The 20,002-nt window shown below is 31.5% G+C and overlaps 2 protein-coding genes across 2 annotated transcripts; one reads left to right on the top strand and one right to left on the bottom strand.

Annotated features, from left to right (window-relative positions):
• Positions 1 to 1,564: 1,564 nt before the first annotated feature.
• Positions 1,565 to 11,834, top strand: LOC143054750 (uncharacterized). Its single transcript, XM_076227787.1, has 3 exons — positions 1,565 to 1,718; positions 7,276 to 7,374; positions 7,756 to 11,834. The coding sequence occupies exon 3, from the start codon at positions 9,975 to 9,977 to the stop codon at positions 11,307 to 11,309; it is 1,335 nt and encodes a 444-aa protein (XP_076083902.1). The 5' UTR covers positions 1,565 to 1,718; positions 7,276 to 7,374; positions 7,756 to 9,974; the 3' UTR covers positions 11,310 to 11,834.
• Positions 11,835 to 15,688: 3,854 nt separating this feature from the next.
• LOC143053758 (uncharacterized) lies at positions 15,689 to 17,265 on the bottom strand. The gene is made up of 2 exons (XM_076226536.1): positions 17,046 to 17,265; positions 15,689 to 16,178 (listed from the first exon to the last, which is right to left on the bottom strand). The coding sequence occupies exons 1-2, from the start codon at positions 17,263 to 17,265 to the stop codon at positions 15,994 to 15,996; spliced, it is 405 nt and encodes a 134-aa protein (XP_076082651.1). The 3' UTR covers positions 15,689 to 15,993.
• Between the last annotated feature and the right edge of the window lie 2,737 nt (positions 17,266 to 20,002).

Raw genomic sequence — 20,002 nt, 5'->3', positions numbered from 1 at the left:
ATTTAATTTCTTTGATATTAATAACAAATGATTGCAGTACAGATTTGTGAATTTTAAAATTTTCATCCTTTGTAAATGATGTTAAAGAATATTTTAGATTACCGGTATTGTTGTTAAACCAAGCTTTTTGTTACATTCCAAATCAAGGGTTTTACATATTAAGATGTTATATGAGGCTTTGACCAAAAAGATGTTTGTCATGAAAAGAGGATAAAGCACCCACAACCTCTGGGTTCTTGAACATCGTAGTTCCTGAATGCTCTTCTGTATGCATAATTAGTATAGACTTGAAAATATTTATAGGTTGAAATCCAAATCAATTACAGATGTTTCTTATATAATCATAACAACTTATTATTTCATAGCTGAATAAAATAATTGAAAGACATAATATATTTGACAATATTTTTAAGGTAGCCAGTTATCTGTATATTACATTTAAACTTTATTTATTCTTAATTTTAGGTTTTCTGAATTGTTTTGTTATGAATAAGACCGTTAGTTTTCTTATTTGAACTGGTTACATTATCCATATATTATGATGATTATGATATAGTGACCTTTTATAACCAACTTTACGATATGTTTTTTTTTTTATCATTATTCAAAGTTGTACGGTTGCCTATATTTAGCCTATAGTTGCTCACTTTATTTATGACTGTAACGGGTTATTTGAAAGTGTGCATCACATTTTTTATGTTATTTATTTCTAAATTCCATTTAAAAATCAGAGTATAAAATGAAGAAACGTTGACGACATCACGGTCACAAGACAAAATAATGTCTATGAGCTGATAAACAAAAAACAATCAGAAGACGCGTTACATCCACAATTAAATTATTTGAATATGGATGATATCATTAGTTGTCCCAATGATAATCATGTCACATCTTCTTCTTTATATGCAACCTCTTTAATTCAAAAATTGATATCACAACCGGTTACATATGAGAAGGTACATTTGTACTTAATTTATATATAAAAAAATAGATTTTGGTAGCTATGAAAACGTTTAAACCCGTTGCATTTGTTTCGCCTGTCGTAAGTCAGGAACCTGATTTTCAGTGGATGTAGTTTGTTGGTGTGGTTCATAAGTGTTTTCTCGTTTTGGTTATACAGATTAGACCGTTTGTTTTCTTGTTTGAATGGTTGAACACTAGTCATTTTTGCCTTCGTAAGTCAGGAACCTATTTATCAGTGGATGTCGTTTGTTGGTGTGGTTCATAATTGTTTCTCGTTTTGGTTATACAGATTAGACCGTTTGTTTTCCTGATTGAATGGTTAAACACTAGTCTTTTTTGCCTTCGTGTAAAAGACCGTACTGTGACGTATAATGGTTTACTTTTACAAATTGCAACTTGGATGTAGAGTTGTTTCAATGCCCCTCAGACATATGTGGTAGCCTCTTTATTTTGTATATATTGTAATTGTAAAATAAAGATGTATAATTATGTTAATATAAATAAAACTTCAAAACATATTGTTTCATATAAACTTTTATTACACTGAAACGTTTCCATACATTATTCATGATTACTTGGATTTGATTGGTTAGTGTAAAGTTTTACCGCTCAGTTCCGAGGTTCTTTGTTTAGAGTCAGAAGGACTAATGGAGTCAAAATGGACAGACGTATATGTCCAGTAGCCATTGAAGTGTTTGAGAATTTATAGAGAATAGTCATGATTCTATTTGCATTGACAGACTTGACATTTTGACGTGAGTTTTCTTTATCTACTTCTTTATTAATATTTCTAATATATTTTCATAGATTGAATGATTTTTGGTATGAAAGGTTATTTTTCTTTATGATCCCGAAAAGTATTATCGCTACATAAAATGCATATATTATACACTTATTTTATTATATAAAGTACTGGTAGTCATTCGTTAGAGCTATATGTAAAACAGTTTAGAAAGTACACACATTCCGATCGATACTTTGAGGTGTATTCTATGGAACGCCACGACTGCCTTATGTTAATAATCAGCATTATACGCAGTGTTCACAGCATTATATGAAGTGATCACAGCATTATATGTAGTGCTCACAACATTATATGAAGTGATCACAGCATTATATGCAGTGCTCACAGCATTATATGCAGTGTTCACAACATTATATGAAGTGCTCACAACATTATATTAAGTGCTCACAACATTATATTAAGTGCTCACAACATTATATTAAGTGTTCACAACATTATACGTTTTTTGTTGTATGATGAGATTGATGTATGATGAGATTTATGAATGATGAGATCATTCGGTAAACTTCGTTTTTTAGCGGAAATTACCGAATCCATAATTGGTAAATTACGGTAAATTAATGCCCAACAAACAAATTTAAACAGTTATTATTATATATGTGATCATTAAGGCAGTATACAATATTTAAAACGGATTGAAATAAGTAAATTAAGAAGTATGATCAATTTAACCCAAGTTTATTCCACACCAGGGCATTTTAAACTTATTTTGAGGATTAGTTTCACCATATTCACAACTTAATATGTATATATATTTACTAGAACACATCCGTGATATCGCGGGTCTGTGACTGAATTAAAGAATATAACTATGCGTAAGCCTTATTTTAGTATTGGTATTGTCATCTGATAAAGTCATGCCGATTATAAGATGAAGTTTTTTCTGCTTTTAACATCTTTCTGTTTGAACCCGTCGACCTGGAACTTGTCAATTTAATATTGGTATTATTGATTTTGTTTGGAAAACAAAAGTCTCTGGAAAGGAGTATTTTTTAATCAACAGTTTTGTCCTTTATGAGTTATGAATAAAATTGAATCTTTGATTCGCTGTTTTACGTCTAACAAATTGAAAACTGTACATGCTGTACCTATACGCCTTATTTTAAGTCCAGATTTTTATTATTCGTATTGTCATCACTGATTAAAGTACTACAATCGGGAACAATGTGACAATGATTGAATTAAGTAGTTTCAACCCTGTGATTACGACCCGTGTATATAGCAAAATCTTAAATACAGCGTTTCGTGGTACTCCTGTCAGATGCGAATACGAATACTTTATTTCTCATAAAACTACAATTACATAGTTATAGAGAACATACATAAATATAACTATAAGGTACAATTTTTACAAACATGTGTGAATGTAACAAAAAATTTGTTCCGGCGTGACATTTGTTCCACCGGAACAAATTTCATAGGAAATATGTTCCACCGGAACTTATGTCACAGAAAATATGTTCCAGCACTATAAAATTTGTTCTGGAACTAATTTTCTAACCAAGTGTGAAATAAGTTCCGGAACAAAAATCACAGCACCATGAATTTTGTTCCAATATTAAAATTAAAAAAAAAAGTGAAATAAGTTCTTGTGATATTAGTTTTAAACGAAGGTATTTTATAGAAATCAATGAAAATGTTCTGCTCGAACCTATTTCACAGAAAATAAGTTCTGTGCTTGCATGGGGTACATTTGCAATTGAAGGAATGACATTAGGATGAAGATAAGAAATAAAAGCGATGATAATGTATCTATGTTTGATCGTTTATGTGGTATTCCACCTCCTTGTTTCCTGATGATCTGTCATTGGTGTTCTGATCATACATGTACTTAGCTATGGTCATTGCACAGTTTTTAAAGAGCGTGTATTTTGTTTCTTTGTGTCTTTTAATATAATTGATCAGCCACTTTGTCCTTTTCAAAAAAGTACAAATATTCATCTTCAACTATAATACTTTTTTTCGGAATGACTTTTATTATTATTTCTTATTCTACTCTTTCCTGGCTCATAAGTGCCATTTTTAGTATTATTACTTGAGCATGTTATTAAACTTTTTCTTTACTCCACATGATCCAATTGGATGTTTACACTTTTTATTTATTACATTATGCAATATTATACAAGTTTTTTATAATGACTTTAAACTCACTGATGACAAGTGCTCAGTATATAAGAAAACTTGTTTAACCAGTGGAACATATTTCACAGACAAGGAACTTATTTCACCAGGTGAAGAACAAATTTCACAAATCCAGAACTTATTCCACCAGGTAAGGAACAAATCTCACAAACATGGAACTTATTTCACTAGGTAAGGAACAAATTTCACCAACCCAGAACTTATTTCACCAAGTAAAGTGTGGAACTTATTTCATAGAGATGGAACAAATTATATAGAAATTGTCTGTGAAAAAAGTTCTCCCAGAACATATTTCCTGTGAAATTAGTTCCACTGGAACTTTTTTCACAGGAACAAATTTTGGCTCACATGAACAATACAATGAAATTAACTTGGAGGACTGACTTTCACATTTATAACTTTGATAAATTTTCATAGTTTTTCTAATATTACAATATTACATGAATTAAACAGTTGATCAAACTTATAGATATTAGGGTTAGACCAGCAGTATGTAGGTAAACATTTCTTTCTTTCAAACATAAAAGAATATTTTTCCAATTGAAAATTATTTTTAAAAATACGATAGCATAAAGTTTTAGGTGATTCGGCAACAAATGCAAAGCATTCTTGTTGAAACTGATGCGGAACGTACAGGTAATGTAATAGTTAACAGGTGACTATATTATTGGTATCGATTCGACCCGGAACTTCTTAATTGTTGGCAATATTAATTATGTGGAAAACAAAAGGGTCTGGAGTGATGTTATTTTTAATCAACAGCATGGTACTATATTAGTTATATATACTCTCAGATCAGTACTTATAGTGTCTTTTTATTGTTGGGATATACAAGTACCCGCCCACATGCACGTTCACTCTATTTTCTTGTTAGATCATATGTATTTATATTTGTACCCATCTAATGAGTTAATATAAAAAAGAAGATGTGGTATGATTGCCAATGAGACAACTATCCACAAAATACCAAAATGACACAAACATTAACAACAATAGGTCACTGTACGGCCTTCAACAATGAGCAAAACCCATACCGCATAGTCAGCTATAAAGGGCCCCGATACGACCATGTAAAACAATTCAAACGAGAAAACTAACAAGCCTTTTACAACTGATTTTCATAGTTCGTTCTTATGTTGTTCTGTTACGCCACTGTCCCAGGTTAGAGGGAGAATACCAACATCCCGCTAACATGTTAAAACCCGCCACATTTTGCATATATGTGGCCGTCCCAAGTCAGGAGGAGCCTTTATTTCAGTGGTTGTCGTTTGTTAATTAATGTGTTATATACATGTTAGTTTTTCGATCGTTTGTTTGTACATAAATTAGGAATATTTTTCGTTTATCATCTTCTTCTTTTCTTCTTCCGAATACGGGAGTAGACTCCTAGGTAGGAGTGTAAAACTTCCCGGAACTTGTGTGCTATGTACATATGGACGTAATTTAAAAATAATATGACAAAGAAAAATCGTTAACAATAACATATATACATTATGTACAGTGGCTTTAAAGTTTAATAAGTTGCTGTGGATCCTTCAAGTGTTAGAGTGGATAAGCCACTTTTGAAGGATTCCAGGGTTTCAGACATATCTATTGCTTCAGGTAGTGAGTTCCAGTCCGAATTAGTGCGAGGATAAAATGAAAATTTATAGAAATCTTTATTTGTGGATATTTGCCTAAATTTATGTTTCCCCCTAGTGCGTCTATCAGAAATTGTTAAGTTGTCCTTAGGAACTTCAACTAACCCCCAATTTATTTTATACAGCATAGTTAATCTAGCCTTTTTCCTTCTTAATTCTAAATTTTCCCATTCCAATGATTTTATTAAATTTGAAATCATTTCGGGGCCTTCTATAGCTGATTATCCGGTATGGGCTTTCCTCATTGTTGAAGGTCGTACTGTGGCCGTTTAGCTGTTTAAAATTTCTGTGATGTCATTTTGTCTCTTGTGGAAAGTTGTTTCATTGGCAAGCATACCACTTTTATATATATACATGTATGTACCGTGCAAACTGACGAACAAACGTAGTAAACGTTTTATTCATCCCCACAAACTCAATTTTCATAAGAGATGATAACTTTAAATGAAAATGTTAAACAGGGTCTTGAAAGGGTAAATTTTTCTATGAAAGTTTAAATTTCTATATAAGACTGCTGATCATATTTAGAAGACAATTTTAGTACTTGCCGTGCTAAAAAGCTTGTAAAAAAATGGAATAATTGATGTAAAGTTATGTTTAGCACCTACAGTGAAATGCTTTAAACTGCATTTTCCATATCTGTTAGATACTTATTCATGTAAAAATGCCAAATTCTGAAAATCGATGCCAAAAATGACTCTATCATGACATATATAAGCTAGCGTAATATGGCACCTATGTGTTATAGAAAGCTAACTGTTTTATTTAAAAGGTAATTAAGCTTTTTAAAACTGAGTACGGACTATAAAGTGGCACCTTGCTAAATTTCTTCAGTAGGAAATGAACTCGAGAATATATCATACAAATTTTCCTACGATATTTCATTTAAATAAACTTTTTATTATTTAACTTACATTTTGCCATTCGTATTTCTTACGACGAACAGAACTACTTCAATCATTCACCTCTCAGTTTCATCTTTTCCTTACTTATTTCAATCAGTTTTAAATATTATATGCTACCTTATGATAACATGATTTTAATAACTTTTTAAATTTGTTTGCTGGGCATTACCGTAATTTACCAATTATGGATTCGGTAATTTCCGCTAAAAAACGAAGTTTACCGAATGATCTCATCATTCATAAATCTCATCATACATCAATCTCATCATACAACAAAAAACGTATAATGTTGTGAACACTTAATATAATGTTGTGAGCACTTAATATAATGTTGTGAGCACTTAATATAATGTTGTGAGCACTTCATATAATGTTGTGAACACTGCATATAATGCTGTGAGTACTGCATATAATGCTGTGATCACTTCATATAATGTTGTGAGCACTACATATAATGCTGTGATCACTTCATATAATGCCGTGAACACTGCGTATAATGCTGATTATTAACATAAGGCAGTCGTGGCGTTCCATAGTATTCGATAAGACTTTGTTATGAGTAGATTTAAATACCACCGTGTATTACTTGTGTGAACTAGTCCGTACACAATAACATTGTTGATTGATTATAAATAGAAAACATAAACAAAGTTGTATTAGATAGCGAACTACGTTTCTGCACATATATAAAGTATTGTCCGAGTTCTGTTTTATTTTATACACAAGGACATTGTTTACATTGTATGTTTTATAATAAGGTCTATGTTTAAATACGGTTTCATTAAAATCCGTTATTTAACATTGTCATTTTGGTTTACAGAACTTGTAAGCTGTCATATAGATATCACTGTGTGATATAACAGTATGTACGTTTGAATTGGTTTGTGCCACGACAGTAACAACCTTGCTCCACAAGTTGGTAAGGATTAGTAATATGTTATTAGAATTATAATGTATTTCGTTTAAAAGGTTGAATTAACTATGGAGTATATCTGTTAAGCACATAGTTTTGATAAAGAGTTATTTCCCTTGATTTTAGATGCTTTTAATATTTGTTTAATTTATCAATGTTGTTAATCTCAACAACTGAATATTATATGTAAAGACATTAATACTATGATCTGATGATTAAACATAATATTTGATCTCATTATGTTCATAACTTAAATGTATTTTTGAAGTGCAATGTTTTGTATAATACCATTATATGTAATGAAAGAATATTATACTTATCATGTGTATTACTAATTTATTATATAATCTATAAAGGTAGTATAACTTTATCATATTGTTATTACAGGGTGTTTTACGTTACTGATTAATAAATATCCTGAACCCTAGCAAACTGACTTTAGTTATCCTTGAGGCCTAAAAGTCAGCTATTACATTTGGCGCCCACTACTGGTTTTGATGGCACAGATCACCGCTAGGATCAATCTGATGATTTTACCTACGATGTCAATAGTTACCACGTGTTACCGGAAGTATGATTTGTTGTGATCACATGAGATGTCCATCACGTGTTGTTTATCAACAAAAGAACTACATGTGCGTGTTACCGGATGTTTACATTCTACACCGAAAGACAACAGTGCAGTTCAGTACATGTGTTCCGGAAATTACTTTTTAAAAATAGTAATCGAACTTTTAGATTTCCTATTTTGGAAATAGAACTTAGTTATTTTGTGATTGTGAATTTGAAATTTATTTGATTTTGATATCATTGTTTAACATTGATCTGAAGTTGATACTGGGGAATACTTAGTGCATATTGAAGGTAAATCATTTATATATTATTCCTGTATACATTTAATTTTTTTATTTCTGATTTAAACATTACATACACTTAGTTGAATTTAGTTTACACATACACTTAGTTGAATTTAGTTTACACATACACTAGTATACATACAGTACTTAGTGTTTGTTGATAGCATACATTGATACATTGATACTCGATTACACATACACATTTAGCATTACACTACAGTTAATACCCGATTTAACTTACACTTCCGTGCATACTTAGGTGCATCTGTACTTAGGTTCATTCATACTTGGGTACATCCGTACTTAGTTACATTCATACTTGTTTACATTTGGACTTAGATATTTGGTTGATACATACATGACTTAGTATCAGTTAGTGTTATTACATAGTTGATTTATTGCAATACACAACTTATACTACACACATAGAAGTTCATACTTGGAACTTAGTAGTTGTAGTTGTGCATTGATGAAATAAAAATAGAACACTTGCATACACACTTAGCATTTTCATTTTTATTTTTTGTATACAGGGATAGTATATTATATCTATGTTGGCTGACTCACAAGTAGCCATGAGTTTGTGAAACACAGAACCATGTCATATTATTGAATAATATGTGGTAATATTTAGATTTTGAATTTGAATATGTGATTTTGTATATGATATTTTTTTAAACATAGATGTGATTGTTCATGTTCACATGAGTACATACTGATGAATATTTTATAAATTGTTTGTATACATACAGAGAATGTGATATAATATTGGTGTAGTATTATGATATAGCAATAACTTGTCATTAATTTTATGTGATAACTATATTGTTATAATATCCCATGACTGATTGAGTATTTGAATATAAGTGATTAATTTGATACTAATATACTCATACTGATTTTCCGTTGACTTTACTTAGACATTCGACTTATACATTGATAGTTTATTATAGTCGAGTGAGATATCTGTAGTTTGATTTGTTGTTTGTAGTTTCACTTTGGTCATTTGAGATTTGAAGAACTGTTGTTCAAACTGTGCATTGTGTCAGATTTGGAGTTTAGTTTGTTCAATAAGGATTGAGCATACTAGAATTGTACTTAGTTGAGACTTGAAGTATCTTGGAACTTGAAAACGTTTTATTTTTTTTGGAAACTGAACTTGACCTATTGATATACATAATATATATATTGTTGAACTATAGTGCATACATTACATTGATTGTGATTGATACATGTGATTATTGTGATTGATACATGTGATTGTTGTGATTGGTTAAACATACTTACATTGTAACACTTGTATTGTTGTAATCTTTGTGTTGAGATTATAAACGTAAAAGTTTTGTAATTCTCACATTCTTGTTTAGGTACATGAGATTCTGTTAATAAAATTATTTTTTTCAGATTACATTAATCATATTTGTCATATATTTTATTTACATTTCTTTTTGATATATTGATTATATGCTTTGATTATTTTCACATAATTACTTTTGAATTTCAGATTCTTACACTAATTATTGAATTTAGTTTCAGATTTAATTATTTAGTCATACTTAATTGATTTATTCTTTTCACTTTTCACTTTGCACTGATTCTTATTCTGTTTTACAGATTTATATCTGATTTATTTATATACTTTATTTGAATTCTGAAAGTTCTGAATAGAATATAGATTTATTACAGATTATTTCATTCACATTCAGACTTTTGTTTGATATTTTTACTTTCACATTTATTTAGATTAGTATGTCGAGTTCGGATTTTAAGCAGGAGTTGTTACGACTTGGACACGTCCTTGATAGATATGAAGAAGATCTCAACATATTTAACCAACAACCTAAAAGGAGACGTATACGATCACGTAGAAAGAGAAAGCCGTATTGGTATGATCAGGAACATGATATAGCACAGCAACAGGAATTACCACATGAACCATGCATACCTTTTGACAATAGAAAGAAGCCTTTCGTATGTTACAGATGTGGAAATGAAGGTCACATAGCTATAGGATGTCGAGTTATACTAGATCACTCTCGCAAGGCATACAACTTCCAACAGATTGGTGCTGAAGACCGTACTTATGCTTCTTATCAACAACAAGCATCTAAAGAATCACCTGGCTTACTTGGAAGTCCAAATGAAGTTTCAGTAAAGATCAACGACATTACAACATCAGCTTTACTTGATACAGAATCAACCGTTAGTACAGTTAGCGAGACATTTTACAATAGATATCTTCAAGATCAGATTATTCAGCCATTGGACCTGATTATCAAGATAGAATGTGCTGATGGAAAAGATATGCCATACTTAGGATACATCACAGCTAGCATAGAGTTACCAGGAGCAGCAACAAATGGTAGTCGTCACCGTTGTTTATTTTTGGTTGTACCTGACAGCAATTACAACAGAGAAGTTCCACTACTGCTTGGTACTAATATTTTAAAGGAAATCATGGAAGATGTCAAGTTACGGTTTGGTTCAAAGTTTCTTCAAGATGTCAACCTACATACCAACTGGTACTTTACCTTTCGATGTTTGCTATTGAGAGAGAAGGAACTGCAGAAGAGGTCAAACAGATTAGGACTTGTAAAATCAGCTGAAGGAAAAACCATCAAGATTCTTCCAAACAGAGATGTAATTATTCAGGGTTACACAGATCATGAATTACCGTACCACACAGTATGTGCTATGCTACAACCAACTGAGAAAGCAGATATTCCAACTGACTTAGATGTGGCTCCTACATTGCTGTCATACAGTTACAGAAACAACGGCACTATTCCAGTTCACATAAGCAACGTCACCACTAGGACAGTTACTATTTCGCCGAATGCCATCTTATGCGAGATACAGCCAGTTTCAGTAGCTGATATAGAGATAGATGCTGAGTTAGAAGATGATCCTACACATCAAGTAACCATGCCAACGAACTTGTCAGATGTGCAATTACAGCAAGGAAAAGATTTGATCCAACAGTTCAGAGATGTTTTCAGCAAGAGCGATATAGACATTGGACATAGTACAGCATTGATCTCATGGATGAAAGACCTTTCAAGCAGAGACATCGCAACAGAGTAACAACCTTGCTCCACAAGTTGGTAAGGATTAGTAATATGTTATTAAAATTACAATGTATTTCGTTTAAAAGGTTGAATTAACTATGGAGTATATATGTTCAGCACATAGTTTTGATAAAGAGTTATTTCCCTTGATTTTAGATGCTTTTAATATTTGTTTAATTTATCAATGTTGTTAATCTCAACAACTGAATATTATATGTAAAGACATTAATACTATGATCTGATGATTAAACATAATATTTGATCTCATTATGTTCATAACTTAAATGTATTTTTGAAGTGCAATGTTTTGTATAATACCATTATATGTAATGAAAGAATATTATACTTATCATGTGTATTACTAATTTATTATATAATCTATAAAGGTAGTATAACTTTATCATATTGTTATTACAGGGTGTTTTACGTTACTGATTAATAAATATCCTGAACCCTAGCAAACTGACTTTAGTTATCCTTGAGGCCTAAAAGTCAGCTATTACACATACTTATTATTTCTATTCATTTGCATGTCATACATGATAAGTCTTAATGGGCTACCAAATACTTTAAACCCCCTCCCCCCCCCCCACAAAAAAAAAAAAAAAACAAAACAAAACAAAACAAACTTGTTTAATTTTTGTTATTGATAAGTTAGACACAGCTGAACATTATGTATATTTTAAAATAATTTGAACCGTTAGGAAAACAAATATGGCCACCAATATGGCGTGCTTCACCGGTTAGTTTCGGTAGATATTTTAAGTTCCAGACATATTGGTATAGGGACCTGTACTAAGTCAGGAATCTGATGTTCAGTAGTTGTCGTCCAATTATGTGGTTCATAAGTGTTTCTCATTTTTTATAGAGATTAGACCGTTGGATTTTCCGTTTGAATGATTTTACACTAGTAATTTTTTGGGTGTTCAGTGTGAGCCTAGGCTCCGTGTTGAAGACCGTACCTTGATCCATAATGGTTAACTTTTATAAATTGTGACTAAGAAGGAGAGTTGGATCATTGGCAATCATACCACATCTCCATATCTATATAGGGGTATACTTGTTTTTTTTTTAAATTAAATATAAATCGACAAAAGCATAGTTAATAGTAACGTATTACTATATCATTATTTTTGCAAAACATTATACCAATAAAACCGTTAGATAGTTTTCAACTCATGATTAAATTATACCCCCATAATGAATAAGAGCAACTTCCGATCTGATAGTACATATGGGCTATAACTTGTTTTATCTTTGACCTAGGACTTGGATATTTGGCATGTGGATGTAAAGTCATAAGGTTAAGTGTCTTGTATCATGATGACCTTCATGTGGTCTTCAAATTTGACCTTAAGGTCAACTAAATTTATTTTTTTGCAAGAAACACAACCAGGAAATTGCGTATTCGTCTTTTGACTTATAACTTACATCTTTGGCATGTAGATCATCATAATGTGGTGCGTCCTTTTGACCTTCATATGACCTTGAACTTTGACTTCAAAGACAATAACTGTATTTTGGCTAGAAACACATGAGCATGTCGTGAGCTTGGCCTAAGAATTTTGTTTCTGGTTAATTCAATTCAATTGGAAGTTTTATTGACAGATCTTCTTTAGTTTTCTATGTTGTGTCATGTGTACTATTGTTTTTCTGTCTTTTTTCATTTTTAGCCATGGCGTTGTCAATTTGTTTTAGATTTATGAGTTTCACTGTCCCTTTGGTATCTTTCGTCCCTCTTCTATAAAAGCATGCAAAAAAAACTTTGATCGACTTGCTTGATTTATTTGCTTGGATATAAATCGACAAAAGCATAGTTAAGGTAGCACTACAGTCATAATATTCTGACTCCAACCAACAGTCTTTAAAGATTAATTACTCAAAAACTACTCAATGGATTTTTAAAATCTTTAACTCATTTTAAAGGTGAAATATTACTCTTTCTTAATCTATAAATTATGTTTTGGTATAATTAATCTCAAAATATAGCTCATTAATTGACAAAAAAGTGGTCACCCAACTTGGATGAAAACTGCACATTCAGGTCAAATAAAAAAATGGTAGTAAAAATTTGATATCATCCCTTTAATCCCTTTAATCAACACTTCACAATAAACAAAACCGTGTCTCAGATTTTTGATACATGCCTCCAGTAAGAAGATATATTGATTTCACCTTTCATCTTACAAGACCTATAAATTCATTTAGAAACAAATTATCCAAAAACTGGGACACAGTATTGTAGAAAATACTCCCTTTAATCACATATATCAAGGTCAAGCCAAAGGAGATAACCATAAAGTTTCTACTTTCATATTTTGCTAACAATTCTCATGAAAAATTGTTCTGAGAAATCACCTTAAAACTGAATTTCATCCTTAGAACCCCTACAAATGCAACATCAATACAAAATTGTCACAGGTCAAATAAAAAAATGGTAGTAAAAATTTGATATCATCCCTTTAATCAACACTTCACAATAAACAAAACCGTGTCTCAGATTTTTGATACATGCCTCCAGTAAGAAGATATATTGATTTCACCTTTCATCTTACAAGACCTATAAATTCATTTAGAAACAAATTATCCAAAAACTGGGACACAGTATTGTAGAAAATACTCCCTTTAATCACATATATCAAGGTCAAGCCAAAGGAGATAACCATAAAGTTTCTACTTTCATATTTTGCTAACAATTCTCATGAAAAATTGTTCTGAGAAATCACCTTAAAACTGAATTTCATCCTTAGAACCCCTACAAATGCAACATCAATACAAAATTGTCACAGGAAACAGCACAGGAGTGTTCCGACACAATTATTACATCAATAGAACCACACAATTTGAGTCTTTGATGCTTTTATACTGTAAATTTTGCATTATTAGTGCAATGTCTCACACTAACTTAGCATTTGGCGGGAGTTTGACGTCACAGATTTGACCAACATCTGTAATGTAGTAATTAAATATCGACAAAGATCCGCCTCTAACCAGACAGTCTAAGATAAGGGAATAACAGGATTGAACAGCTGCATATAATCATTATTTACCATCATTATTCTGGCTATAAAGAATAATTTTCATGTGTATTTTTAAAAGAAATATACTTTGAAATTAGCTAGAACATTATGATTATGCAATAAAAGACATGTTCATAAAAAGATCAAGACCATCCCCTTCCTGAAAATAGACTGTCTCACATGAATTTTTAGTTTTATGGAATTGAAAAGTTACACATATTCAAACTTAAAATTTATTAAAAGGCCTAAAACTTCTAACAGAAGACATGTTCATCATTTAAATTTAGAAGAACAAAGAGACCAATTTATACAGGCAGTAAGAAATGTTGGGTAAGTTACTTTAACTATAATTTATTTATTTTTTTGTTAAAAAAAAATATTAATAAGTAAAATAGTTTAAACTACATGCAAGACATGTGAGCAAAAATTGTAATGATGTTTCTTAGATATGATGGGGAAATGTTTGCCACGTTGCTACAAGAGAAAGTTCACTCACAAAGGAGAAGAAACAGAGGAGACTGAAAATTAAGATTGGTTTCATACTGTCATTGGGCTTATGCTTTGATGGTAAGATACTGTTAAGTCAAACAAAAATTATCAAGTAATTTACAGAATGAGTAGCTTGTCTTATCCGTCTACCTAAAGTCTTCCTTTGGCTATTCAAGATTGTTAGAATTGTAATGCCAAGAGCAGTTAAATCATTATTGGAAAAGAAGGGGGTTCATGTTGTTTGTATGTTTCCCTTGGACTAAGTGAATTAAATATTTTTGTGGTACGTTTTGTTAATTGTTTTATTCCTTCTTTGCTTATTCCTGGCTTGTGTTGTTCATATGTTTATTTGAATACTATTTTGTTACTTCGATCTCATGTAACATTTCAATTAATTCATATAATATGTTTGTTATACAACAGGATTCTGAAATTGGACCAGACAATGCCCAGTATGCATGGCCAAAGGTGGTGCTGAACTATCTTCGTTCTCTAGCACCACTAGACATCAAAGGAGAGATAAAAAAGATGATATGATAAACTGATTAGTGACAGAAATGAAGATCATGAATGGATACAATCCTCTCTACATACTATCAAAATTTTATTAGCTGGGAAGTAGGACATTTATATCAGAGCTAAATCCAATATGTTATAAAACATATGTACATCATTTGTGATTATAATTTTAAAATGAAACCCCCTCCTTTTCAAATCTATTATGAACATTTTGATGAATTCAATCACATTTTTTATACACAGGTTCAAGGTAAAAATAAAAGATTAACAAATGAATGAACAAATTTATTGTAGGATGCATTTCCTGTGACAATGGAAATCTTCTGTAGTAAAGTGGCTGAGAAGAAATATTCAGTTATAAAAATAAATTGATGTTGATACAAAATAACACAATTTATACTTATTATTTATGTTTTTTGTGGCCTTTCATGTGTTTTCCACATGTTTTACATTTAGGTTGTCTCTTCCCCTTTTCACTTGGATTGTCTGAAGTACTAGATTTATAATACTTGTCTTTAGCATAACTGTCATCATATTGGAGTGTATCTTGGTGTTGTGCTTTCATAGCTTTCAATTGTTTTCTCCGTTTCTTTCCCTTCTCACTTGTTTTGTACAAAGAATGTCGAATATTGGTAGAATCAATGTTAATCCACAACCGCTTATTATTGTCACCTACACTGATATTTGCCTTTTCAAAACGTTTAGTGTTAAAATTTTCCATACCACTGTTGGCAAATAGCTCCATATAACAGGATGAAGTGATTCGTTTTGATTTTGAGTCAAACATTTCTCAGCACCGGTAAGCAGTTTTTCATCAGACAGTTTTTCGAAAACTGGTTTTAGTATTTGGACTACAACTTCAGATAATGGATTTTTGAGTGGTCGGTAGGTTGATGATCAACAGTCTTTGTCAACTTGCCATTTACACTAAGAAGTGTCCCCTACAGGACAAAAGTGATGCATAGGATTTTCTGCTGTGCTGGCATAATGAAATAATATAGCCATAACATTGTGTCTCATTGCATTGACATTACCCTTGTTGTTTCTGATTGCCATCCCGTAAAAGGTTTGGAAACTGTTCATCAATTTGTTTGTAAGTCGACCTTTGCCTGTAAGTTGCTTTCCATCTTCAAGTTTTCTTCCTGAAACATTAAAATTTGAATAATTTGTCATTACTAAATAAATGATTTTATGGAAATGTATGAGTCTGTGACTTATTGATCTAAACATGTTGCATATTTGCAATTTTAATGTACAGTACATATTTAAATTTAATCCTTAATGCAATGAATTGACTAAAAATTGAATGAATATAATATTCAAAACTTTAGTGAATTATTTTCATTCAGAACAAGAGTAATTTATAAGTCTATCAAAATTTGCAAAATACAAAAATAAGATGTGCACAAAAGTATATAAGTGTATACTTTTCCTTTGCATACTATAACAATAACTTAAACCAAAAAATTAATAAAATAGGTTGACAATATTATACTTGCATTTATGATTCGTTATCAGTTATTAATTATCTGGTCAGTTAGGTTTTGTTTGTCCATGATGATAAGGACTTAATTAGCATAGATGTTCATACAGTTCCCTACTGTGATATACAAGAAAGTTTATCTCTATATAATTGGTCAAACTGAAACATACATCATATACCTGCAACTTTAGATTTTGATGATTAAAAAAGGGGGAGGGTAATACAATGTACTGTACCGTACCTTTATACTGATCAATAAGGCACCTGAGGTGTTTGCCCATTCGCCCTTGTATATGTCCAACACAGTCCTCTTTTGCAATGATTATGTTAGGGCCATACGGTCTAGAATCTACTACATTTCCATAGGCTGAACTGTCACCATCACCGACATATGTTGTATATTGAAGACTGTGCTTTTTTTCTGAGCGACGGAAAAGTATTACAGCACCTTGTGCCTCCATTGTCTTATCTGACCCATCATGATTCAATGTGCAATCTTTCTCATGTTCAACAAACCATTGCAAAAAATCCCTAGTATTAGTTTTTCCTTCTCTTTCCCATTTCTTACAAGCCTTGCATTCATTTGATTATGTCACATAATCTAACACCTTTCCTGTGTCAACAGATATAACACTTACAAAGCCGAATCTAGAACTATATCCTACATGTGCCCATGATCCATCGGCAGAAACGGAACATTTTCATGCTCCCTCTCCATCCCAACCGGAATTTCTTTTCAATTGCTGAATTTCCTCAGCTGCTTCAGACAGATTTTCCTCTATTATTTCAGTGGCAATTTCTTTCAATGTCTCGGTATGCTTTTTGTAGGGTCCATAATTAACTGGACTTGGTAGATCAAGTATGGCACAAAATTTTAAAAGTGCATCTCTAGATTTTCCTATCATGCGCATTGCTAAAACTGAAAGACGGTTCGCATTGTGTATTTTACTAAATTCAAAGTTTCATCAGTATCAAACACTGTATTTGAATGACACTCATTACATTTTAATGCTAATTTCAAGCAAAGTCCACTTTTGTTGATTTAACTCTCATCAATAACATTTAATTCACCAGTTTTACAAGTACTACAAACAGCAGCCTGGTTAATTTTTTTCTGCAAAATCTCCAACTTTATAAATGCACACCCAGTTACACTTGCATCCTCTTGATCGTCACTAGACATATCAGAGTCAGAAATGAATTCACTTCCCATGTTATGTTCATTTCTTTGTCACTCTCATCATCATTATTATCATCATCATTATCATCAGCAGCAGCAGCAACAGAAGCAGCAGCAGCAATGTCTTCAACTTTAAATGACTGTTCAAAAGGTGATGTAAGTTTCAGAAAAGAAACACTACTATTTAGATTATTTTCTCTAGAATAAAGACTGGTGTCACTGTTGGTAGTGTCAGATTAAGAAGAATACTCTTCTTGGTTGTAGTAAGATCCTTTGTCAGAGGATTTTAAAGACACTTTTATACTCTTCTCCATAGTTTTTTTTTCTTTTTAGAGAATTTTTTTTCTGTTTGTTTTTTTCCTTTTCATATTTTTTTCCTTTTCTCCATCTACTTCCATATTATATAAATTACTTTTGTTGCAATAAATTAGATAAGACCACACTATTTATCTTGTGGTCAGGGATTAACAGCTGGACGCTGGTATCAACAGATGATTGACATAATAGCTCCTCCCAAATGATCATATATTTAGATTAATTACCATGTGCTTTTATTTACATAAGTTCATTATCAATTTACTCCTTGTTGTGATATGATAATGACTTTGTAATTTTTACAAATTGTGCAGAATGATATTTACTTCAAAATTATGTGATAAAAAAATATCTTCAAAAAATCATTGTTAGACTGTAGTGCTACCTCAATAGTAACGTATTACTATATCATTATTTCTGAACCGTCAGATATAGTTTTCAACTCATGGTTAAAATATACCCCCAATTTGATAGTACATAGGGCCACAACTTGTTTTATCTTTTGATCTAAAACTAAGATAGTTGGCATGTGAATGCATAGTCAAGACAAACAACACTTTGATCGACTTGCTTGTTTTATTTGCTGGGATGTTTGCAAACACTATATAGGCGGAGTTTTAGTCAGTTTTATATATGCTCGGATTTGGACAATGAAAACTGACATAAATGAAGTTAATGTTTATTGTACCTACTGAACATCAAATTCCAGTATATAGTAAACAGACCGAAACAGGCTACCTACCCGTTGTTTACAAACGTCAAAACAAACATAGCAAGCAAGTTGATCAAAGGTTTGCTTTTTATGCTTTTATAGAGGAGCTGTAAGTCAATATTTAGTTAACAAATAGATATTACAAGCTCAAATCAACCATACATCAATATAGACACATATTAGGCCACACCAATTTGATTCCTTGTTCGACGGACCCGCCCGCACCTATTTTTTTCAAAACAGATTTTTTTTATTTTTTTTATATTCCCGCTTCCCGTATCCGGAAATGTAATCATGTCCATTTCCCGCACCGTTTTTTTTGTAAATATTATAAAAAGATATCGACATTTGTTTTTAAAATCACAGTCTAACCTGTATATAACGATTTTAAACATAAAAGCACCCCACCACACTTTGTAAATATCTGTGAGAATATTTGTTTCAGCATGAAACCTATTTATCTAAAGCGGGAGTGCTCCGATATAAATTTATATCAGCGGGAATACCTGTGAAGAACACAATATTGGTTACTTTCCCCCCTACTTATATTCCCTATCAAAAAAATGTTCGTTGTTAGAATAAAGTACAAAGAACTTCTGAAGGATTTGCCTTCAACTGCATTTATATTGTATGCTGGCGAAACAAAACTATCCATAGCCGCTGCATGTTTATGCACCTGTCCTGAATGATTGAGGGGCCTGTCGTTTAGCAGTTATCGTTTGTTGATGTTGTTCATTGGTATTTTCCCGTTTGGATATACATGATATATAAATTAGATCTTTGGTTTTCCTGTTCGAATTGTGTACGCTAATAATTTTGGGATCCTTTATAGCCTGCTGTTTGGTCTGTATCAAAGCCCTGTGTAAAAGGCCGTACTTTGACCTGTGTTTGTTATTATCAGGTTGAGAACAACCCTCCCTCAGACAAGGGGTCATTTTACTGATGTAGAAAAGAAAATAGAAATACCAAGGATTTGAATTTGTATAGTTCT

Source organism: Mytilus galloprovincialis, chromosome 12, assembly GCF_965363235.1.
Source record: "Mytilus galloprovincialis chromosome 12, xbMytGall1.hap1.1, whole genome shotgun sequence".
NCBI lineage: Eukaryota > Metazoa > Mollusca > Bivalvia > Mytilida > Mytilidae > Mytilus > Mytilus galloprovincialis.
This window is presented reverse-complemented; position numbering and strand designations above follow the sequence as displayed.